The sequence below is a fragment of the Asterias rubens genome, chromosome 9 (genome assembly GCF_902459465.1).
Source record: "Asterias rubens chromosome 9, eAstRub1.3, whole genome shotgun sequence".
Classification (NCBI taxonomy): Eukaryota; Metazoa; Echinodermata; class Asteroidea; order Forcipulatida; family Asteriidae; genus Asterias; species Asterias rubens.
In genome coordinates this window covers 5545641-5571097 of record NC_047070.1, presented here as the reverse complement: position 1 = coordinate 5571097, position 25457 = coordinate 5545641, and the positions used below count along the sequence as shown (strand labels likewise).

At 39.9% G+C, this 25457-nt stretch overlaps 1 protein-coding gene across 1 annotated transcript in view; it reads left to right on the top strand.

Annotated features, from left to right (window-relative positions):
• The window catches only part of LOC117295021 (D(1) dopamine receptor-like), a 49197-nt gene extending 32812 nt beyond the window's left edge, over positions 1–16385 (top strand). Inside the window, exon 3 of the mRNA XM_033777583.1 lies at positions 14819–16385. Within this exon, the coding sequence (XP_033633474.1) occupies positions 14976–16298 (1323 nt within the window). The 5' untranslated portion in view covers positions 14819–14975 and the 3' untranslated portion in view covers positions 16299–16385. The remainder of the gene's footprint in view (positions 1–14818) is intronic.
• Positions 16386–25457: the final 9072 nt, after the last annotated feature.

Below are 25457 nucleotides of genomic sequence, written 5' to 3'. Positions count from 1 at the left end.
TAGTGTGCAATCATTCGACAAGTGTCCATGTCAGAAATGACATGTAGGGGTTTGACCCGAAATGAGTCCGTATGACCCAAAATCAGTGTCAGAACAGACCCAGAAAGGCGTCAAACTGACGCAGAATCCTTGTTAAATCTGTTTTGTTTTACCAGTGGTCATAAGGTGTTTACAAACTTCACTTTTGTATGGACGGCCTTGATTAATTACAAAATGTCCAACTTGGTTGGCACAAATTTACTCTCCGTGAAATGCACAAATCCCTTGCGAGGAGAATTATTCTCACTGTCGATTTGTTGGAGTAAAAACCATTGAAACATCGATGAGATTGGGTGAGTTGTGAGCCATGTAATAATAATTAGTGTGTTTTTGCAGTGCAGGCTCACGGGGGGGTTGGCAAAAATTGAAGCTTTGACGTTAGTAGAAGGTTATGACTCCTATGGTGCGCCCATTTACACTGTGTTTGGTCCGACGACAATTACGTACTTCCCAAACGTTCTGATGTAGCTTGCAATTATCCATCTTTGTTTTCCTCGATGAAAAACTTCGTTTGTACTGTGAAGGTTTTTATATATGCCAACCCCATTATGACATCTTAACTTCTTCTGTTATGGCACTTGTTCCTCGGCAGCAACTGACCGTCGACTATCGGCAGCGGGCGCTATTTCTGTCAACGAGAGATGTCAACGGTTAAGATTGAGCCCCTTGTGTAAGAGGTAGAGTTATGGTTTAAGTTTTAACTTTTGGAAGGAGAGGTAAAGGGAGAATAAAAATTGCTCCCCTTCCCTGGGGTATTAAATGTGCTCGGTTGGCAAAGAAAATTAGCATGACTGCGGCTAATATGATAAGTTCATTCAGGCTGTGATGTGTATCGTGTTCTACTCTGGTGACACATAATGCACTTTTCGACGTACTGTATAGCTTTACAGCAGAACCTGACTATTTGTTGCATGTAAAGTACTCTCGTATGCTTGGTTTACTGCGCTGTTTTAAAGGTGATTTTTCAGGGACAGGGACTACTAACAAATAAAACAAATTCGGATTCAGAACCAAATGAGGTAAACTAGGTATGCTATTGTTACAAACCGTTACTCAAAATATGCGACTCGAAGTTACTTTTTTGAAATATGGTCTGTTCTATTTACGCACATGCACACAAGTGTATATACGCCTGCAACTATGGACCTATTTTTTTGCAACAGCTCACATTGGCTTTGTACACGTTTTCCATCTCTGCGCCGTTCCCGCACAGTGGACCCTAATGTCCTCTTTTCTTATAGGTCCCCGGTTTGAATGTGTATACCTACTCCAAGCCTCTGAGATCTTAACAACAAACGCCCTCAGCGGCTCGTACACACACACAAACACACAGCAAGGTGATCTATACTAATCCATACCGTCCCGTTCTGAACTATACTTCTACCCTCTATACCTGCGGTAAGGAACCGTCTGAGTGGATGGCAGAGTCTTGTATTTCAACCTGTACCACTCTGCCTCAAGAGCGACCGGGTATTGGGTTATCATCAACCATCGCAACTTGCCGGCCGTGAATCTATACGAACAGCCCAATAATGGATCCTCTCCATGTGGTTTACGTTCCCATTAAGTGTCTTTGTTTGCAATTACCTGGTCTTCAAAGTATTAATTTGTTTAAATCTGTACTTATTTTTCCTCGCAATTTTTGTTTTTTGTCCGGTAGCGACCTTTAAAGGTTATTATGTATTTGTGCTAAACAATACAGAAAATGGGGCTGAAATTGCGGTTAACTTTATTTCTTAATGGTTAAGTTCGATTTTACAGGATATTGGATAGGCTTTTTCGTAACCGCAACTTTGACTTGAGCTATGGCTTATGGCTTCCGTCGGTCATTTTGAAAACGTGCGTTGTTGGTATGGGGATTCTAAGAAGAAGGCTGGAGCTTAAGCCGTAGCCAAAAGTTGAATGTGTGGTTTTGAAAATGCCATGAACGTTGGTTAGGATGATTTATCAAAAAAGCAGATGATTGTGACGTCACACTCAAAATTACTAAGCAAATAATGATTGATAATATCGTTTATAATTGGCATTTATGAAATCGAACACAGTCACATTGTAAGAAATAAATATACAAATTTCTACCACACTTTTTTAAATTTCAGTGGATATTGTGTACTGTAAGTAATTTACTCATTTACTCAGCACTGCAGTGCACCCTCGCCCCCCCCCCCCCATCCATACGCATACAATTAAATTTTAGCCCAAGAAACCTTTACAACTTATCCCATGATTTTCTGCCTACCGTAAAATCTTGATACATTTTTGGATCAATCTCATCCACCCAGACTGCGCGCCGGATAATTACACCACCGAGTTCATGGGTGACTCTCAAGTAATTACATGGTGGTGTTTTCCCCCTTTCTCTCTCTTCTTCTTCATCATCTTCTTCTTCATCTTCTTTATCGTCTTCTTCTTCGTTTTCTTCGCCTCCTCCTTGTTCTCCTTTTTTCACGGAAGCGACGTATCATAGCCACTCGTTGCAATTCAAATCGACTTTGATTGGGTTCAACTTATTAATATGTACACAACCACGGGCCTCATACACTGAGTGTAGTCATTGTATATCTTGCGCTGATCAATAGCTCGTATAGTCTGGCAGCAGCTCCTTCTCTTTTTTTCTCTCTTTTTATAAAACCCCATCGGCAACTTAAATTTTCCGCCGTCGCCCATTAGAGTCTGCAGACGTGTCGGTCCGTCCGTATAGTCTGCACCCCCCCCCCCTTCTCTCTCTCTCCCCATCACGCCCCCATCGGCTAGATAAACCTTTAATATACTAGGTTTCATTACGCACATCTAAATGAGCGCAGGGTTTGTCTTTCTAAATTAGTACCGCCATTATCAAGCGATGGAATGTCTGCTGTAGTCGGGAAACACGACGGCCGTTATATGACACGCGGGGTGTACTGATGAACGGTGGGGGTAAGATTTGATTAGTTTTTGTGCTGTGCACAATTTCCCTATCCGCAGGCTTTTTTTGGCATGGCTTCTCGTCTCGGCTAGGAGCAACAACAAACACACAGGTGTGTGTATAGGCATTTCCCTCCTCTCTTTCTCGATTAGTATATGCATTCTCCAAGTGACTGAAACCCATGTCCCCTGGACGAGAAAGCTCTCACTCATATACACCGCCGTTTCCCAACCCTATATACCCCCATCAGATTTCCACCCCCTTCCAACCTTGATAAACAACAAAAACACGAGGGGTGGAAAACTGGAGATAACTTAATTTGCTTGCCCATACATTACTTTTGGTAATTTAATTCCCCCCTTTCTCCCATACATGTATAGGGGCTTTTCTAGGACATATCACCTGTCATTAAGTATTAAAACTGGGTCAGACATAACCAAACTGCAGTTCCGCCATCGGAAATCGATGCACGTTGCAAAATTATCCGGCGCTTTGAACATCGGCAGGCTTTAATCAGAGCCGTGAAGTGCGACATACCTGAAAAGCAAACATTGTACGATGTGTTAGAAGGAGGAGGGAAAAAATCATCATCACCTTCATCATCATCGTCCTCTTCTTCTACTTGAACCGAGCAGGAGATACTTGAGTTATACTTTTCTGTTTTAGTCTAGGGATAGGCAGCTCGAGTCAACAGTTTGAGAGGATCGGCTTGGGAGGTTCTTGAGGAGTTGGAGTGGTGAGTGGATAGTAGTGCTATACCTTCCGCTGCTTGTTTCATGGTACCAGTTGCTTTTATGACAGTGAGATCTGTAGTATTGGATGCCATCGGGGTTGATGGGGAAAAACGTGTTGCCTGCTGATGATGGGAGAGAGGTTGAATGGCGAAGCGCTCTTTATGTCTACTTCTTTCCAATGATAATTTTTTTTTTTTTTTTTTTTTGCGAATGATATTGTTTTTGGGGTAGTGGCTTGAGTCTCAACATTTACGCCTATGACGTATTTTATCCATATTCCATTAATGACATAATATTAATCCTTTTCAGTAGAAATCAATTCAGTCTTGATTGAAATATCATTGCAACTGAAAAACATATCACCTGTCATTAAGTATGTAATGCCTCTGAAGAAGTTCCGGTTTGGATTGGAAGCTAAGGCCATCTACCCTACTCAACTTGCAACTGAAAAACAACACGTCCTAACTAATTGGATCACATTAACGGTGTAATAGCAAGACTTTGGTGCCCACCACCAAACTAGATTATGTATGTGTGCGTTTTTTATACCCATTCATTGAACTTGAACAAAAGCGAGGATGGGCGAGGATACTCGATTCGCTTGCGTGTATACTAAACCGATGGACGTCACCAAAGAAAAAAGTAAATCCAAACAATAAGATGTATAGGTGTGGGTAGGCATTACATACGAAGTGTGGACCCAAGAACTAGAGAGGTCCACAGTAGAGGGACTTGAAGCACAGCGTCCACACATCGCTGTTTACAATGTTGAAGAATAGGATTGTCCTTAAAGGCAGTGGACACTATTGGTAATTACTCAAAATAACTATTAGCATAAAACCTTTCTTGGTGACGAGTAATGTGGCGAGGTTGATGGTATAAAACATTGTGAGAAACGGCTCCCTCTGAAGTGCCATAGTTTTCGAGAAAGAAGTACTTTTCCACGAATTTGATTTCGAGAGTAGAATTTGATTTCAAGTTTAGAATTTGAGGTCTCGAAATCAAGCATCTGAAAGCACACAACTTCAGGTGACAATGGTGTGTTTTCTTTCAATATTATCTCGCAACTTCGACGACCGATTGAGCTCAAATGTTCACAGGTTTGTTATTGTATGCATACGCTGAGATACACCAACTGTGAAGACTGGTCTTTGACAATTATCAATAGTGTCCAGTGTTTTTAAGTGTATGGAATGTCCACAGAGTCACTGCAACATAGAGATGTGTGGCATATCGTGCCAACTAGCACACAAGCCGTATAGCAGTGCGCGCTCGCCGTCCAAATGTGGTCCCGAGAATGGAACAGGTTTGGGAATGCAGAGCATCACAAAACAACAGTTTTACGGGGATGGCACGGGATTGGGACTCGAGTCAAATCTAACGGCAGGCTACGACCATCAGCCCACTGCATGGCCCACAAATCATTTTGTATCCCAACATTTTCCTTTTTCTTTCCTTCTGTCTGCTGTCTAGGTTTCGTTTCAGCAAATTAATGTTCTCAGACTGATGAATAAGCTGAAACTGAATCCATCCATTCCTTTTAAAAGACTTACTGATTGATCCGGTGTTAAAACCAAGCGAAAGAGGGTCCTGATCAAGTGACATCGACGTCAAACTGAACAAGAAAAACTACTTGAAGATGGGCGGATACTTTCAATAAGTTCATCTGTGAAACCAATAGGAATAAATGAACGATGATGTGTTTCTTAGAACAATAGCGCACATGTTTTGTTGTATCCATCTTGGTTTATTTTATCAACGCTCGGGTACAAGACTATGACTACTTTTGTAAACTTAGATGTAAAAGATCTTTCCAGTGTTGGTAAACGAACCGCGCTGGTGGTTGGAACGGCCGGCCGAATGTTAACCAAACATTCAGTTGTGCTAAACAGATGATGTGAACAAAAATTCCAAATGTTCTGCAAACTGTCATCTAAATAAGATATCTCTCATGATTGATTGCTTTGTTTCCAGCAAATTCAACACTATTTTTGAATAGTTGTGTGACATTGTTACGAACTGTGGTCATCTGTTTGTGTTTTGCATTAATGGCTTTCCATAGTTTTCCAACCTCGGTTGGCAAAAAAACTTGGGCTGTGACGTTGCAAAAAAAATGAATCCTGTGGACCTATACTCGGTGTCTTTTCGCCCTCTTGAAAATGTTTTAATGTCTCGCCTATGAAACAAAGCAAACTTAGACTGGTCCCGTTCAAACATCGATTACCCAATGCTAATATCCGACTGTCGTACTAGGAACCCAACTGGAATGACTGTACTCTGTATCGGTGATGGCAATGATATTTATAATGTTTTTGCATTCAAGCAGTGTATTCAGAGTGATGGCTGGATGACAACACAATGAACTGTTTGTTTTGTGTTTGTTTTTACAATCCAAGGACATGTTGAAAGTGTGTTGCAGGATATCTGCCCGTATTGCTCCAGAGAATTCCAACGACCTGAGCAAAAGACTAGCCCTCACATCATGTTGTGTAGCATTAGCACAGTGCCAGTTGAATATAGGGTATAACCTCGCGTAAAGGTTGCACTTTGTCCCATAGACCTTATTGCAGATAGCGATTTTGAACAACTGCGCATGTGCGCGCAAAGGACTGTGGGAAAAATTTGGCACCTCGCTCAAAAAAGTTAGGCCGTGTCCGAAACGACGACTTCGGCTACAGCTACGTTTCGGACATGGCCTAAACAACGTTCAACGTTCGGATCGTACACGATCGATGGGTTTGCAAAATGGATGTGGCAGGAGTGTGACCGAGAAAGAGCTGATTTTCTGTGTATTTTGTGGTGTATTCTGTACACGGTGCATTCATAGAGCTATTATTGCATCAGCATTACACACACGGTGCATTGATCACAGCATTGACACACACGGTGCATTGCATAATTGCTGGCTCGCACGTGGCATGGGGGAAATGGGAACCGATCAGAATTGGGAAGGAGGTTTAATTGAGACGATCATGGTTTATAAACCATGATTTGTGTATGCACCTTTTTTATGGTTTGTAAACCATGATTTGTGAGTGCACGTTTTTTATGGTTTATAAACCATGATTTGTCAGTGCACACTTGTATGGTTTGTAAACGATTTCTGAGTGCACATTTGTTATGGTTTGTAAACCATGATTTCTGACTGCACATTTTTTATGGTTTATAAACCATGATTTGTGAGTGCACGTTTTTTATGGTTTATAAACCATGATTTGTCAGTGCACACTTGTATGGTTTGTAAACGATTTCTGAGTGCACATTTGTTATGGTTTGTAAACCATGATTTGTGAGCGCACGTTTTTATGGTTTATAAACAATGATTTGTGAGTGCACACTTTTATGGTTTGTAAACCATGATTTCTGAGTGCACATTTTTTATGGTTTGTAAACCATGATTTCTGAGTGCACGTTTTCATGGTTTATAAACCATGATTTGTGAGCGCACATTTTTTATGGTTTGTAAACCATGATTTCTGAGTGCACGTTTTCATGGTTTATAAACCATGATTTGTGAGTGCACATTTTTTATGGTTTGTAAACCATGATTTCTGAGTGCACATTTTTTATGGTTTGTAAACCATGATTTCTGAGTGCACATTTTTTATAGGTTGTAAACCATGATTTGTGGGTGCACATTTTTATGGTTTGTAAACCATGATTTGTAAGTGCACATTTTGTTATGGTTTACAAACAACGTTTTTGAGATGTGTAAATTTTCATGGTTTATAAACCATGTTTTTTAAGAAGTCTCGATTTTCATGGTTTATAAACCATGTTTTTTAAGAAGTCTCGATTTTCATGGTTTATAAACCATGTTTATTAAGAAGTCTCGATTTTCATGGTTTATAAACTATGGTCACAAACCATGATTTTATGGTTCATTTGTTATGGTTTATAAACCATGATTTGTAAACCACGATTTTTATTCTTCAATTTTCATGGTTTATAAACCATGTTTTTTAGATGTCTCAATTTTCATGGTTTATAAACCATGATTTGTAAACCATGAATTTGATGCTTCAGTTTTTATGGTTTATTAACCATGTTTTTAAGATGCGTAAATTTTCTTGGTTTATGAACCACGATTTGTAAATGTTTTTTGTATGTTCATGGTTTGTAAACCATAAACTTATACACAACAAATACGTTACTGGTATGTAAACCATAACAGGATTTGGCAACAGTTTCTATGGTTTACATCTAATTGCTGTAAACCATGGTAAAAACATGCCTTAAAAGTGTCAAACAATTAATGGACAAACGGCGCCCCATACGTATGTACGTACATGTACAGTCCCTCGTTCTTCCGTTGAGTCGCAAAGCACACACACTGGTCCGATGGCATTATTGTCGTAGTTTTTTATGTTAATAATACACATCTGACATGGCTAAATAAATCATGGAGGTACACCCGTATTCGTGGGTGAAACTGTCTTCCGCCACAGAAGCATGACCGTCCACCACAAACAATGTCAATGTTTACAAACTTATTGTTTACAAAAAAACTTTGTAGAACACGTTACGTGACGACCGTATAACTGGAGGTGCAAAATATTTCCCACAATCCTTTGCGGGACGTCGGATTTTTGCTATCTGCAATAAGGTCTATGGTGTTAGCCGCGCGTATAGCTGTGCGTTTCTATTGTTGCATTGCAGCTTTATATATTCAAGATGGCGGTATAGGGTAGGCTGACGTCAACCATAAATAGGCGAGAAGACACGGGCCAACAATTTTGTTTTCTTAATTCTCTCTTCTTCTTTTTAGAGACGATAACAAAACTGAGGCTATATAATGCAATGGCTCGACGCTTCAGTGCTTTATAAAAAACAGAGTATACATGCATAATAATTCATGAAGTGGAAACAAGACACAGACGGTATACGCATTCACGGTCAAATGCACTCTGTAGAGCCAAATGCTGTTGACGCGGCAAGTCGAAAATGTACAAGAAGAGTTACAATAAAACATACCTCCCCTCTTCACTCCATACCGAAAAACGCTCTTTAACGTCCTTTGAATAACAATATAAATATTCCAAAAGGGTAAAAGGAGTCCATCAGAAGTGCCCCCTGGGCATTCTTGGGTCCAACACTCGGGCTTCCTCTTCACCAATACACTTTTTATTGCGTCTGGAGATCAATATCAGTCACTTGAAGATGTCATTCGGGGCTTGTGATTGTGGTGGGTGCAGAAGGTGGGATCGACCCGTTACGAGGGACCCCTACTGTTTTTGGTGGGTGCAGAAGGTGTTTTTGGTGGGTGCAGAAGGTGGGATCGACCCGCTACGAGGGACCCCTACTGTTTCAGAACGCTCAATATCCACTTCCAAGTTGTCCACCATTTCCTTCAACTTCATCATACACGGGAATCTTTTCTTTTAAACTGTGCACTTTTTTACTTCCTTTTTCAAGCTTCTTCTTTGTTTTTGCATAAACGGTGCACCTTTTGGTTGTTTTAAGTGTGTTCAATCATAACAAAATTCTCGTTCAGGTATCTTGAAGTTTAACTGTGCAAATTTCATCTGAAATGTGCTTTCTTTTCCGTTCATTTCTATTATCTTAAACGAGAAAGCAGAGTGCAATATTTCCTTTATTGAAGCCACTTCAAACATCTAGTATTCAACAGACATGTCCGGTCAACCAACTTGTGGACAAACACATTTTGTGACAAGAGTTTAGGGGGAAACAGTAATGTTCAGACTATGGATTAGCTGATAATGTTTGGCATTTTGAAATGGGAATGAAAGGTGTGTTTTGGAGTTGTGAGTTTACTGACAACTTGAGGCTCAGAAGGAATTTACTCCTCTCTTCCAAAAGATATGTGTTATGGGATTGGCTTAACATAACTATCAGTCAATATTGTGTACAATTTTTCATCGTATTTGCCATTATCAGGTTGATGATTTATGTTTTCCATTCAAAGTCATCCCTAAAGCGCGCTTCAGGGCGCTTTGTTTGTTAAAGTGTACAGATTTAATGTCAGCTGCGGAAATGATAATGATAGAAATGGAATGCTGGTGATGTTTTACACAAACTAAAGGGATGGGCTGCGAATTTTATGGCTTTTAGAACAGGTTTTTCGCGCAGAACGTTTAAGCAAAGTTTTGTCAAGGTTTACACTGCAAACTCGTTGGTCAAAAATTGCCCAACTTGTTTGCCCAACGTTGGTTCAAATATCAACTGGCTACATAATTGGGCATAATTTAACCAACAGTGGTTGGGCAATAATGTTTAAAGTTGGGTAATATTTTTTGACCAATAGTTGGGCAAGTTTGTTTACCATTTTGTTGGTTAAATAATGTTACCCAATAATGTTGTCAGTTGATATTTGAGCCAACGTTGGGCAACCGTGTGGGGCAAAGGTTGTTACCCAACCATTCCTCTTCACTTCGGCTTCAACTTCTGCTTTGTTGTATCTGTGGAAGCTGGGCAGCGTAGTATTTTTCGATCTGATGAGGTAAATAAATTAAGCATGTCAGAAGTATTCTGCTAAAAGAGTCAGCAATCAACAGTGTTAACTGCTTTTTTTTTTTTTTTTTGCTTTTTTTAAATTATAATTTCCAAATTATATTGCCTTTATATAATTTTGACGAGATAACTGAGCCCGATCAAAAAGTCTGGAACACAACGGATTCAATCTAACCCTTGCCTTTCGATCGTTAACGACAACGGACTATGCAGCCATTTCCCCAACACGGGAGTAAACATATGTACGGTGGGCTCCGTCCTACTTTACTTCTAAAAATTTAACTGTGTCCCTACACATGAATCAGTGTATTCTATGGGTATACCTTTAAATATTGGTTGTTGTTAGCATCTTACCTATAACGTTTCAGAGAAGCACTCCATTCCCCAATCTCGAAGAGTATTTTTGGCAGCCAGCCGCCATGATGTTGCTTGTGTGTGTATGTGTAGGCCTACTTCTACTACATAAATACAGTACGAACGCTGTACTTGCAATAATAAAATGCGCACCGGGAACTCACTTGCCCAACAACCAGAAAGCTTTGTGCACAACACCATTGGTTAATGTGGTAATTTTGCCCAACTTCTCGGGCAAATCTTGCCCAACTACAATAATATACACATTGGACCAATCAGTTAACCAATAGTTTGGTCAACTTTGCCCAAGCGTGTTGGGCAACGGTTTTGTTTAACCGACGTCCATTATTTGTGACCAACGAAATAGTAATACATTTACCCAACACATTTTTTGACCAACAAATTTGCAGTGTAGATACTTCAGTTGGTTCTTAATTTGTGTGAACCTGATGCAACTATAGCGAATACAGGTCAAAGAAACACGCAGGGTTCGATTGAACAAAAGTACATTTTGGGGTGGATTGACCATCTTCAAGTCGGATACTCCAAAAATCCTCCAAGAACGTGCAAAATCCTTCCTTGTTTACTTCCGCAAATACACTACACATCGGAGGAGGATCGTTTTCTGGCCGTGCGTTGGTAATAATCATCAGCAAAGGCTGCCGAGCCCCGATGCGATCCCGGGGTAAACGAAAGGCTCATGACCCTCCTGGGTCCACGGTCTCACGACACCGTTTCCAGGGTTCTCGGTACAGGGTTTCCACGGATGGTTTGACAGTACCTAGCGTAGGCCGACATATAAGGGGAAACCCCCTAGGGTCACCCCCCCCCCCCCCTCCTGTCAAGTCAGGGGTGTGTACCGACCGCGGTGTGTGTGTTTGCTTTTCGATTGAATTGGATCAAAGCGGAGGGGGGAGACTTTGCGCCAGTGTTTGTTTCGTCTGGGGGTTAGACGACCTATATTTTTCTTGTCTTCTTTCGGCCCTCTCTGTCAAGCTTCGATCTGATCTTGAATCCATACTATGGCCCATCACAGGGTGTGTCTCTTATTGTCGAGACCCCAGGATCACGTGCTGTACCTAGGAGGGTTTGTTATAAGACATCGGGATTACCAGCTCGTACTGGGAGGGTGTTTGCGGCACTCTGACACCGGTTGAGGTTTTTAAATTATTCCACTAGTGACCTTGTTTTGAAATGGGACCTGATAAAAACTTAAAATTTTCCGAGTAAACAACTTTTCGTTTTGTAAAGTTTTGAACATGACTGGAAGAAAAAGAAAATGTTCGTCTAGCACTGGTAGAGAATTATATCAAAGATTGTACAATACAATTTCCCTCATATGAAACTTGCAATTCGTCGACTTTTAATCTAGTTAACTATCGTGTTAACTACCTCCGGAGTTTTACACCATTATTTTGATCTGTGTTCGGTGTTCTCTGGTAATGGGTTCCTTCCGATTGAAAAAAAAAAACACTCTATAGAGAATTGTGAAACTATTGGTAATTGTCCAAGACCAGTCTTCCCACTTGGTGTATCTCAACATATGCATAAAATAACAAACCTGTGAAAACTTGAGCTCAATTGGTCGTCGAAGTTGCGAGATAACTATGGAAGGAAAAAAAACAGCATTGTCAAACGAAGTTGTGTAGTTTCAGATGCTTGATTTCGAGACCTCAAAATCTAATTCTGAGGTCTCGAAGTCAAATCCATGTAAAATGAGAGGGATCCGTTTCTCACAATGTTTTATACTATCTACAGCTCCCTATTACTCGTAACCAAGTAAGGTTTTATGCTAATAAGTATTTGTTAGTAACTACCAATAGTGTCCACTGCCTTTAAGATAGTGTTATCATGTTAAACAAGTTGTAACCATTGTGTCAACCAATCTGTTCTATTAATAAGACTTTGTTTCTCACTCCATGTTCATCCAAAGCAGCGCCCTCTATGATTTAAATATTATTTTGGCTCACCGTTCAAGAAGAGAGTTCCGATTGTACAAACGAACCGGTATGTCCCAGTAGGCATAGTGTATGCATATTATATGAGAGTATGCATTCATAAAATAATATGCATCGAAAATATCGGGGGGGGGGGAAGAACTATCATTTTTAGACGAACCTATGATAGCCCTGATTCTAAATAAGCATTACAGAAATGCAAACTGCTAAACTTTGTCTTCTTGTTCCATAGACCCATAGACCCGTGTACACTTTTGTATTCTGCTAACCTTTCAAACATGTGTGTGGAAAGGAGGACGGGGTTGATTTGTATTAGCAAGTGATATCATCCTCTCATCACTCACACAATCTTCTTTTGATGTACTCATGCACCGTGGAGCATGAACGTCAAATAATTGCCGGCATTTTTTCATGTCCTGTCTTTTTGCACCGCTCTGAACTAGTGGACACCACACGACGGTGTGTGTTTACCCCCCCCCCCCCCCCCCCTTTCTCTCCTCTCTTGCTCCCCCGCTAGTGAGTGATATACGCACGACAGTTTTTTATTTTTTAGAAAGACGGCTTCTTTTATGGGGCCCCTACCAATCAATGTTTTAATGTCATAATTTTGTATTGACTACCTCGGTTAATCACGCACGCCGATATGCAGGTGGCGGAGGGACGACTGTCCTACAGTCGACCAATATTATTATGTGATGGCAGTGCCAGTGGTGTATGCATGTTTGCACAACATCTCTCGATGGATGGGGGGTTTGTGTTTGTTGACAAGAATAGAGGAAGGGGTGCTGTAGGTTTTGTTTAAAGACTCACCAACTACTGAAATTCCTAGATGGAAATTTGAATCGGGGATATAAAAATACGTATTTTGATTTTACCCATGTACAACATTGTCCATATATTACATCAATGCGGTACCCTGCGCTAAAACATAGGATTCGAACTGCCTCTAGCTACCGGGCAATCTCGGTTGTCTAGTTGGTAAGATATGTCACTGCCCTAGAAATGCAAAGGTTGTGGGTTAGAACCCCACTCGAGTAATATGCCTGTGTCTTTCTTTCACAGAACTCGGGAAAGTCCTGAGTGTACAGTGCTCACACACATCGGTGTATATGAGGGAAAATGGCCAAAATTAATACATAACTTCAATTAGGGCTATGTCATAGGTTGTGTGTATTATCGTGCAGGACCACGCTAAAATGGTACTAAATTTCAGAGGAAAAACTACAATATTACATGAATCTTCTTTTATTTAAAAAACAGGTTGTTTCACGGTCACTGTCCCCAGTTTTCACCTGAACTCTGTTTTAAAGACACTGGACACTATTGGTAATTGTCAAAGATTAGTCTTCTCACTTGGTGTATCTCAACGTATGCATAAAATAACAAACCTCTGTAAATTTGAACTCAATTGGTCGTCGAAGTTGCGAGATAAAGATGAAAGAAAAAACACCCTTGTCACACGAACTTGTGTGCTTTCAGATGCTTGATTTCGAGACCTCAAATTCTAAATCAGAGGTCTCGAAATCAAATTCATACAAAATAACTTCTTTCTCGAAAACTACGTTACTTCAGAGGGGGCCATTTCTCACAGTGTTTTATACTATCAACAGCTCTCCATTACTCGTTACCAAGTAAGTTTTTATGCTAACAAATATTTTGAGTAATTACCAATAGTGTCCACTGCATTTAAACAAAATATGATATAGTGCCCTCTCGGATGAACAGAAATTTACCCATGCTTTAACTTCTCTACAGAGACATTAAACCGGGCTTCTTGGTCTTCTCCCCTGTCTTTGTATTACAAAAAATGATTTTGTATAGATTGTGCGTCACTACTGACGTCATTAAGTTCGCCAACCGGGAGGAGAGAATGGTTCTGCAACTTTGAATGTTATAACGAATGCTAGACACAAAGTAGGTTCAGGCTGCAGTATTCTGATAAAAATGGTATCGATGATAATTTTGGGGGGCATTTGGGAAACCAAACAAACTTCGCCGCAGCCTCGTGGTGCGATGCCGAGTATGAGTTGGGGCCGCTGACATGCGCGCACGTCACCAATGCACATCAGCAGTCGCTTCACACTCCTTCTCGATATCCAATAAAACATACCAGATACGGTTTGTATGTCGCTGATATTAAAGCTAACATTCAACGCTGCCATGCCATCGTGTTTGACGTCCAATATCAATAACAATCTAGCAACCGTACGTGGAGATACTAAGCAACCTCGACCAAACAAGGACATGGGAGTTTGTTGCTGTACATACAGGTCTACTTGTCATTTTTTTTTTTTTATAGATTGACACAGATTCTTGACGCGATGATGATTGTTATTTTTTTGTTCTTGAATCCACAGGTTCTCGGGATTCTAATAGCGAACGCATTCGGATGGATTTTACATGCCGTGTCCGTTTGGGCAAGTGTACACGCGGGGAAATTTCGGAGCGGTGACTTGTTTGGATTTAACTTGAGGACATGGTGTCAGCGGCGTCACACCTAGCTTCGTGCGGAAGATGACCGTGAGTTTGGAAAACTTAGCAGACGAGCTGTCCTCCTCACTATCACAGGGCCCCACCAGCTCCCAGTTGATGTACAGCGAGTTGGGCGAGCTGCGGAATGTCTCAATGAGTGAGGCGGAGCTCCTAGCCCCCGGGGATCCCAACGTGGCTGCCGGCATCGCGCTGGCCATCATCTCGCTGCTTACCGTCTTTGGGAATATACTTGTGATCGCTGCCGTAACGTCATGGCGGAAGCTTCGGCACAAGATAACAAGCTGGTTCGTGGTGTCGCTCGCGTTGTCGGACGTTCTGGTGGGATTTCTGGTCATGTCGTGGAACGCTGCGTCTTTCACCATAGGGTACTGGCCCTTCGGTAAATTTTGCACGGTGCACCAAGCGCTGGATATCATGATGTCGACAGCTTCCATTCTGAACTTATGTGTGATTTCCCTGGATCGCTTCTGGGCCGTGACACAGCCCTTTGACTACCAGAGTAAAATGACGAAAAACAGAGCGATGTTCATGATAGCATGCGTGTGGATCACGTCTTGTGTGCTGTCTTTCGTGCCCGTTCTGACGGGGATACACACGGTGGACGGCCCGGACACCATGGACGAAAACCCACCCAAATGTGATTTTATTTTGAACGGGGTGTACGCCGTGTTGTCGTCGTGCATAAGTTTCTACGTTCCTTCCATAGTGATGATCATCGTGTACCTGATGATTTACCGCGAGGCGAGAAGACAGGAGCAAAGCATACGAAGCCAGAATAGGGTCCTTGATAACAATCAGAAAGGGGAGCACAAGGCGGCCAAGACCCTGGGTGCTATACTGGGTGTATTCGTCTTCTGTTGGCTACCGTTTTTTGTGGTGAACTGCATCCTGCCGTTCTGTCCGGAGTGTGTCTCCGACGGTGTATTTACTGTAGTCCTCTGGCTTGGCTGGATAAACAGCTCCCTGAACCCTTTGATATATGCCACGAACAGGGAATTCCGCACGGCCTTTAAGCGCCTACTCTGTAAAAAACAATTTCTTAGAGATCGAACTATGGAATACAGTACCACAGTAACTCTACTAATGCACATGAGCAACGGGAAAGTTGACTCGAACAAGAACGAACGAAAGAAAAAGGCCAAAGCGGGTGCGACTAGCCATCAGTCGGTGCCTGCGCGCACCCTGACGGCGATAACGGAGTTCGTTACGGAAGAGTCGCTCAAAGAGGAGTGCGAGGGGGAGACTGAAGGGGCGTACCCTGGCCACAATGTGGGGCCCAGGTTAGCAAAATATCAATCGGACACGGAAGAGAACCTTGCACCACCTCCAGAGGAATGGAAATGATTTGCGTCAGGACACCAGACGAGTAAAACAAAAGGCTGGATATGGGCCTTTTTTCACGCTGTTGTTTCGCATTGTGATGAAATTGAATCTACCATTTTGGAAACAGACTGGCCCCCTTTTGTTAGTTTTCTGCGATCATACTGACAACGCAGGGGAACTAAACATAGATTGCAGTGGCGTGATGAAGCACCCAATTGACTTGTGTACTGCCATTTTTTCCCCACCTGTTTGTTTCCTTTTCACCTTGTAAGGGTGACCCAATTTCCGGACAATGATGCTAACATAGAACCAAATGCTTTGAGCAGTGCAATTTTGTCAAGTTTATACCTTAGGTTTATGTTTTTAAAATGCGGCCTGGCTGTACTATTTTATAAGATTTTTCCTTAGTCATGTGCCGCACACGTTTGTCTGCCATAAGAATTAATGACGTACAATTATTTATACTGATCGTTAAGAAACTTGAACATTCCATGAGACTTGAAACTAAGAGTAAAGATGATTGACAATTTGCAAAAAAAAAGGTAATAGCTTGTATTATTTTAGTTGTTGTTTCTAAGATCAAATACACGATTGAAATTAATTGTGGATAGGTCTCGACAAACTGCATGGCACTTTTCAGACGAAAGAGGGCAGTCGACCTGCAATTCAGTCCATATTTCCAGTAAACAGCTTTACTGGTTTTGGGTATTATTTGAATGTTTGTCCGTTGGGCTTTTGGGGTGTTTGTGTTTGTTTCTATTTGTTTGTTTGTAATGATTTAAATGATTGCTTTCCTGAAATGATAAAGGAAGGTCACAACACGATAGTAATATATATCAAGGGAAATATCATTTAGGCCTATACAGGGTGTCTCAAAAAAACACTATACACTTTTGAAATGGCTGCCGAATATCAAATATATGTATATGGGGGAAAGGTTTATATGTATGGGTAGCTTATGGACTCAACTTTCAAATGAATCCAAAAAGTCCGACAATAATTCATGCTTGGGTGAGCCAACATCTTGAACTGAATTGTGTATAGCTCCAAAGGGCTTACCTCCCACAAAGGGAAGGCTAATTACTACGCAGCCTACTTTTCATACCTGTTACAAAAGTAAGCGGTGCTCACCCGAGCATGAATTATTTTCGAACTTTGAAAGTTGAGTCCATAAGCTATTCATGCATATAAACCTTTTTCACATAATCATATACTTGTTATTCGGGAGCCATTTCGAACAATGTTTAGGTTTTGTTTTTTTGACACACGGTAGGTACTATAGGCGTCAGCACACAGTCACTTTAGCCGCACGCTTATTAAGCAGCCAATAGTGATAAAGTACTGCTGCCTATATTGTCGCAAAGAAACACTCTCCATCTCTGTTCATAATAATAATTACAAGTTCTTATTATAGCGCATTTCACAATAACCGTGTCATTGCGCTTTACATTATAGTGCCCTGGTCATAGGGCCAATAACATCCCTTTTAATGTTTCTCAGCTCCCTGGGGAGTATACAAGACTGAGCTGCATATAAGGCGCCTCCTCATACACAATATCAACCTCTTCCCTCGCAGGTGCCCAATTACCCCTGGGTTAAGAGAAGCAATTATAGTCAAGTATCTTGCTCAAGGACACCAGTGTCACGACCGGGATTCGAACCACTCGGCCATGACACTCTACTTTTGTTTTATTGTGTGTCCCCCCCCCCCGCCCCACCCCTCTTCTTCATCTTCTCATCTACGGTCTGTCGATACAAAAACAAGGCTTTTTGTAGAAGTTTTTTAGTATGGTACTTCAGGCCAAAACTGTCATTCTTAGTTTAAAATTTGATCGTAATATTCTCCGGTGTTATCAGGAAATGGAATCAAACACGGTTATCTGAGGTCAGAATTTTTGCTAAGTAATCATTTGTCTAATGTCAGTGTCATAATCGTTTTGGGGGGTTGTTTTTTTTTTCTCTCTTTTTAGGGGGAGGGGTGGGCGGGGTTGCTTGCCAGGTTTTTTTGCGTTTGTTTTCTGTTTGTTTTTTATTATTATCATTATTTTTTTTATTTTTTGGGCAACTTCACAAATTACAAATTATTTACATAAATAGGATGAAACTCTTCTCCTGTGTGATAAGGAAACGATTTGGAATTTTTCCTTTATTTCAATATAAAAGATAAACATGTAGTAAAGCGGCAACATACATTTTATAAAGTACACTTTTGCGAGATATTGAAAAAAACAATTCTAAATTTTAATTTTAGCAAAACCTTCCTTGACGAGGATCAATGTTCTTTTTTCCAGTCTTCCATGAAGCTGACTGTGTTGTTGTGCTGCATTTTTGTGCCCGATTTGTAACTTTATAATTATGTCTAGAGTAATGATAGTGTGTTGATTGCTGACTATGGCTTAACAAGACATTAAAAGTTCTTGGACGTGGTCCAATAAAGGTCAAGACATAATTTTATGCGTCCTTAATAATAGACATAACCAAAGAGCGGCCAAATTAGTTTCTCTCATTCGTAACGAGGCTAAAAGGAAAGTAGTCTGGTTCTCTTTACTTGATGCGCGAAAGCTGTATTCATGAGTAGAGGGAACACGATCAAGATTGTTGCAACGTGATAAATATAAACAAGTCAAACTATTATGAGTTTATTTTGTTATGTTGACCTCTAAAACAAGCTCTTATTATTTTCCCACAGTTCTCATTCAATGCACAACTAGTGTTTTATGCATCCCTTTTCCCAACCCCAACATTTCAGTGTGAAGTTGTATATGATATGACAGCCTTGAAAGTTTAAAGATATTCTATAATTCTTAACAAGCGGATAACTATTATTATTCATTGTAAATATTAACTATGAAACCTTAATGTTCCAATTCCCAAAGAGCATGCCACGAAAGATGATTTTGTTTAATACCTCAATAGTTTCTTTATGGTGCAAAGATCATGTACATGTAGCATAAACGGTTCTTGAGATAATAATGATCATCATTCAGTTATATTAAACGTTAACTTATAATCACATAAAGGCAGTAGACACTATTGGTAGGCCCTAATTACTCAAAGTAATTATTAGCATAAAACCTTACTTGGTAACAAGTCATGGGGAACTGTTGATAATATAAAACATTGTGAGAAACGGCTCCCTTTGAAAATTAAATTCTAGGCCTCAGAATCAAGCATCTGAAAGCACACAACTTGAAAAGGGTGTTTTTCGTGCATTATTACCTAGCCACTTCGTCGACCAGTGGGCTCAAATTTTCACATGTTTGTTATTTAATGCATACAGACTGATGGTCTTTGACAATTACAATTAGTGTCCAGTGTCTTTAAAGATTGATATAGCTCCAATCCTGATAAATAAAATAAACAAATCATCTATCCATTCTTTAAAAAATATAACTACAAGTGGTCCCATCTCGTAACAAATAATGTGACACCGTTTGTCTTTTATCGCGGTTTAGTCCAAATAAGAATAGGTGATTTTGGGGACTTCAGATGTTCTTCCTCTAACTAACAAAGGAAAGTACCACAGCGCTTTACGCATAATAAGCCACAAGCAAAGAGACAAAACAGATTAAGCAAACAAAGCAATTGAACAAGTTCACTTTAACAGTGTATCCGACCAAAACATCTGGAGAATTGGGAACGGTGTGTACCAAAACCGATCTTTGAATGGTTTGGAGTTTTGTTTTGGGTTTTGCGGCTTTATTAACATACGCTGTACTTTTCCCCCCAAAGGGCTGTGTCGTCTTGACAAAAGCAGACCTGTTGTGCTAGTGCCGGTCCCCTTTACATTTTCTTATTTAAACTACAGCGACAGGGCAAGAGTCCTTGGCCCATTTTCATAGAGCTGCCGTGTAGCAGTTTATTGTTTGCTTGGCAGAAATGAGCCGGTTATCAGTCATAAATTGCACGTGCGACAGTGTATTGTGGCTGAAAACCTAATTCTAGCAAGCATGTTCGGTTGTGCTTAGCTACTTCTTGTGCATAAAGAATCTCTATGAAATTTGGGCACAGTGTAGAGCATACCTGTATTACAGCAAGCAAGCACACTCTCCATAACGATTCGGAAGAGGGCGCTCGTGAAGAAACGTGGTGAGAGTTCATAATTCCATGTACAGCCACGCGAGCAGTCACTCACATAACAGATACACTTGGAATATGCTTTCGGTTTTACTTATTCTTAACAATGTTTATTGATGGGATAATCTGGGCCCAAATTTCTTGGAGCTGCTTGGCGCAAACATTTGCTTACCATGAAATGTCTTCCTTGATAACAAACAAAAACAGGATTACCAACCAATTTTCCACTTGATTTTCAAACAACAGCTGAATACCAGTATCAAGCATTAAGCAACAAATGGAAATTCGGTTGGTAATTTCGTGCTTAGCAAATTTTTCTGCTCAGCAGCTATTTGATGTGGGGCCCTGGTCTTAGTCATGAAATGGTTGACCCTTGCGATTTCAATCTGTTCATTGTGTAAGACTCGTTTGTTCTAGAAAAACAAATTAAGTATGGGGCATGATAAACCTGTTCATTGAGTTACTGTTAAGGTGGGCTAAGGTTTTTAAAAGGCACCTATATGAAATTTCACATTGTTTATTCTTATTGCTGAAAATTCTTTTGAGCGTTTTGGCAAATAGATACACACATGGTCTTACCGCAAACCAAAATATTTTACCCGAGTAAGGTGCATGTGATTTTTGTTCACATGACTCGGAAAGTATTGAGTATAAAGTGCTTATACATATCGGTGTGAGCGTAAAAACCAAAATGAGTACAGATATATATTAACACCTCACCATACTACGCCTAAGATCACATACAACTTGTCATTGGTCCTTGTGTTTTGCGTAACACCGTTAGCCATTTTGCTTGTCTATTTATCTCATTCTGGTATTTAAACATAAGTTGCACCTTCATCTCAAAATGGAATGGAAACGATAGAGGGGGTAAAATTAATGGTGTGAATTCAAACACATGGGTGCAAGATACTTGTCCTAAAAGTTGCAAGTTAATGGTTATTGAAAACTCCTCCTTGAACGCACATGTATCTGTAACCAAAATTACCATGTTGGAAATGCAAGAAAGATTAAAAAGTTAAAGTAAAAACAATATTTGCGGTCAGATTGTTTTGGAGATCTTGAAATTATTTGGGAGGAAAATGTGGTGGAAGAAAAACAATGTGCGTTTGAGAGATAGTCGAAATGTGAATAATGTATTTTTGTTAGTAATAATATTGTTTTAGAAACTTCCTTTTCAGAGTGCTAAACCAAAGATGTTATTTATTTTGATAGCTATTAGCAAATAAACGATTTGAGTTTATCATTTTAATTTTTATGGGGCCAATAAATATCACCTCACAAGCAGTATTACAATAGCAATAACGTTAATCCCTTCTTGCGACCCTTTTTTCCAGGGAGGGAAAGTTGTGTTACGTTTTAAAAACAACGTTTTGCGTTAAATGTTTGAAATGGTAGAGTGTGTGTGTTTTTTCTGTAGAGATTCTGGGAAAAATGCTTTTAGATGTAAGTATTGGATTGGTTTTTTTTTTCTCCTTCATTATTTTGAAATATTGGGATAAAATAAGGGACGCCCGTTGGAGGAACAACGACTTATCTTGTTGATTGGGCAAATGTACGCGCGTAACAAAAACAAAATGCGGCATCACTCGATGTCTGCTGCCATCTATCGTTCAAAGCCATACATTTGAATTATAATTAATCTTATGCCAAAGTCTATACAATAGTTATAGCACATAATAATGGATATGATTTCGTTTTGCTCACAAGTGTTGTTGTCTTTGTATAGGCCTACTGCAACGTTATTTGCGTTTGTCGAAGTGATTTACCATTCGTTAACTGTCCTTGTTGATTTGCGTTGTGCGTTTGTCGAAGTGATTTACCATTCGTTAACTGTCCTTGTTGATTTGCGTTGTGCGTTTGTCGAAGTGATTTACCATTCGTTAACTGTCCTTGTTGATTTGCGTTGTTTTGAATAATATGGTTGTTCTTAACCCAGTTGTCAACCCCGTCCCCTTGGATTGTACGTATCATTGATCGACCCCTGGTGTGTAATAGGAGAGTAAGTTGTGTGGACAGAAGGTGTGCGTGGGTGTTTTAATGAGTGTCCACAACCCCGGCGACAGTTTGTCCTAGGATTATGTGTCTCCTGGGCTTTTTTTCTATACGTTAACAGTTGTGCGCATTTGATTATGTATTATGTTATGATTATGTTATGAGCCAAACAAATAAAAAATGGTTATATTTAAACACAACTCCATTGGTTTAATATTGGTACTGGACCCAAATCCGTCATTAACTGGGTGAAAATCATCCTTTTCAAAATTGAGCCCCCCCCCCCTCCCCTCCCACTTGAAGTTGTTTTCGTCTTGTCTAACTATTTGTGATTATCCATCTCGTATTATGCCCTTTTATCTTGAAATCTTGATTTTTGATGTCTGAAATCTTATTATTTGTGTCTTCGTCAATCTAGTAATACAATTTTGTGACTGTGAAGTTTTTGAGTGCATTTAGTTCAAATACAAATAATTGTTATCAATAGAAAGGGAATTCTATGCATGAATGTATAATTATACTCATTGGGCCCTTCTCGTGTTTGTCTTCTTGTGCTGCTTGCTTCCAATAAATTCCACCACTGGATCTTAATTCCCAACTTATAAACATTGTTATACTGAAGACAGTGTAAGCGGTATGAACATTTAATTACTTATTGTGTATAAAATAAAAATGTGTGGTTCATTTTTTACCACATACAACCTGAACAATACGATTATTAAAGGTGTACCGAGTGTTTCTTTTGATTCCAAATTTGATTCTGCTGCCTGCAATGTGTTACCAAATACTAGCACCACAATTTGGGGGACACTGAACTTTATGTGACTGTCCCCATGCAGTTTCTTCTGTTTTGGGGTGGGTTTTTTTTTCGGAGTGACGACCTGTTATATTCTAACGGGCAGATATGAGAATAACACCCAATAAGAAACGTCTACGGAGCAATACAAGACGTCGTTTTAAGAACCACTTTGAAGAGAAATTTAAGTTTCAAATGATGCATTTCGTATAACTGCATCTTAAAGAAACGTTACAGAAGTGGTAAGAAACAAACTTCGTGAACATCACAGATTTACATAAAACTTACACGGTCTACTGATGATGACAGTAGAAAACATCCCATGAAATATTATTGTCTGAAATGTCATATTTTGTTGATAAACAACATATATTATTTTCGTTTTGGGGAGTTTATCGCTCAGTGAGTGTTTTATTCATTTTTCTTTAATCGGTTGTTCACTTTTTTCTTTTGACCCTGATGGCTGATCAATCTCAAACTTCTACAGGTTTGTCAGTGTATGTATATGGTGGATTGCAACTGTTTGGCTAGCAAAAAACAATTCTGTAATGTTCCTTAAAAACAAAAAATCAACCCAGCAACTCTCCGTCCGTTTTTTGTTGATATCGTGAAAACTATACTATGGCAGAACGACTATGTGGGCTGAAGGAAGATGATTCAAAAGAGGGCGCTATCAGAAGAAGTTTGTACGCAGTTCGCCACACGGGGACCGGATCTCCGGGGTGGGGGGACAAAATCTTCTGCCACAAGAAAATAGACGTTCACAAAGTTATCTGATTTGCCCCTATTCACTCACGAGAGGTTTTTCCAAATACGCCTATACTATTTTCTTAAAATAGAGATACCCTTCCAATTATTTTTTTTTTTGCTCTCAAACTTATCAAGATCAAAATGTCAATGTTAAGTGGCGTGTAACTGTTCTACAAAATCACTCTTATTTGTTTTGGGTCATGGTAGTAGTTACATGGGCGCGCTAAAAATTACGGCACGGAGACACCGGCTTTTGGCTGAGGCTCTGTTGAAATTAGCCCAAGCCGTGGTTTCGAAAAAGGGCCGATATTAAGTTAAGTCGAACAGTTCGCTGACTTTCAAACCTAAAAAGCCCAAAGTTATTCCAGTATTGGTGTTCCACTCTATGGCAATCAGCATGGAAGCGTGGGGCGTTTAACGAGCGTGGGGACGGAAATAACTCCCGAGTAATTGAGTACAGTTGCGTCAGTCAAGTGGGTGCTGGCAAACTAGTGTGAAAATAATGTGAACATTATTAATGTGAAATGGTGACTGTCCAGGTCAAACTCCTAATGGCGCGCTTTATTGTGAAACAAGTGCGCGTTTTTCCCAATGGACAGGAGGCGAAAAGCTGCTAAGCTTAAAAAGTAGATTTTTAGGCAGATTTTATAGGATTTTTGGAAGATTTTCAAGCAGATTTTCGAGCAGGTTGTTAAGCAGATTTTAAAGCAGGTTTAAAAAAAAAATTAAGCAGTTGTTTAAGCAGATTTTGAAGTAGGTTTTTAGCAGGTTTTGAGCAGATTTTAAATGCATATGTTTTAGCAGGTTTAAGCAGATGATTAATGTGTTTTAGGCAGATTTACAAACAGGTTTTTAAGTTGGTTTTAGGCAGATTTCTAAGCAGGTTAAAGCAGATTTTTAAGCAGATGTTTAAGCCATTTTTTAAGTAGATTCTATTAAAGCAGATTTTGAAGCTGGTATTTAGCGGTTTTTTGAAGCGCGTTTTTTAAAGCAGATTTTTAAGCAGGTTTTTAGCAATATTTTCAAGCAGATTTATAAACTTTTTTTAAGAAGGTTACTAGGAAGCTTTTTGAGCCGATTTTTTTAGCAAAAATTTAAGCAGGTATTTAAGCAGATTTTTAAGGACATTTTTGCAGCATGATTTTTAAGCAGATTTATAAGCAGGTTTTTAAGAAGATTTCTACGAAGATATTTAAGCAGGTTTTGAAGCAGATTTTTAAGCAGATTTACACTGCCCATTTTGTATTCACATTCCGTTCTCACTGAATTACCATCAGCAAGTAACCAAAATAATAATAACATGTCCTCAGCATGAATTGCTCCTTTTCACCGAGAGGCACAGATAAACTTCGGCGTCAAACTAGTATAAATCTTGGTATTGTCCTTTGTATTTTGTTCTTTAATGGGAATTTAGATTGTGAACAACAATGTCAGGTTCTTGCGTGTATTTGGCGAAGGGCATTCCTCGCTATCAAATAACTTGGGTGTATTCAACCATAGCGAGCGTAAGCAGTGCTGCGCGATCAAAGAAAAAACAACTTATGAATGTGTGTCAACGAAAA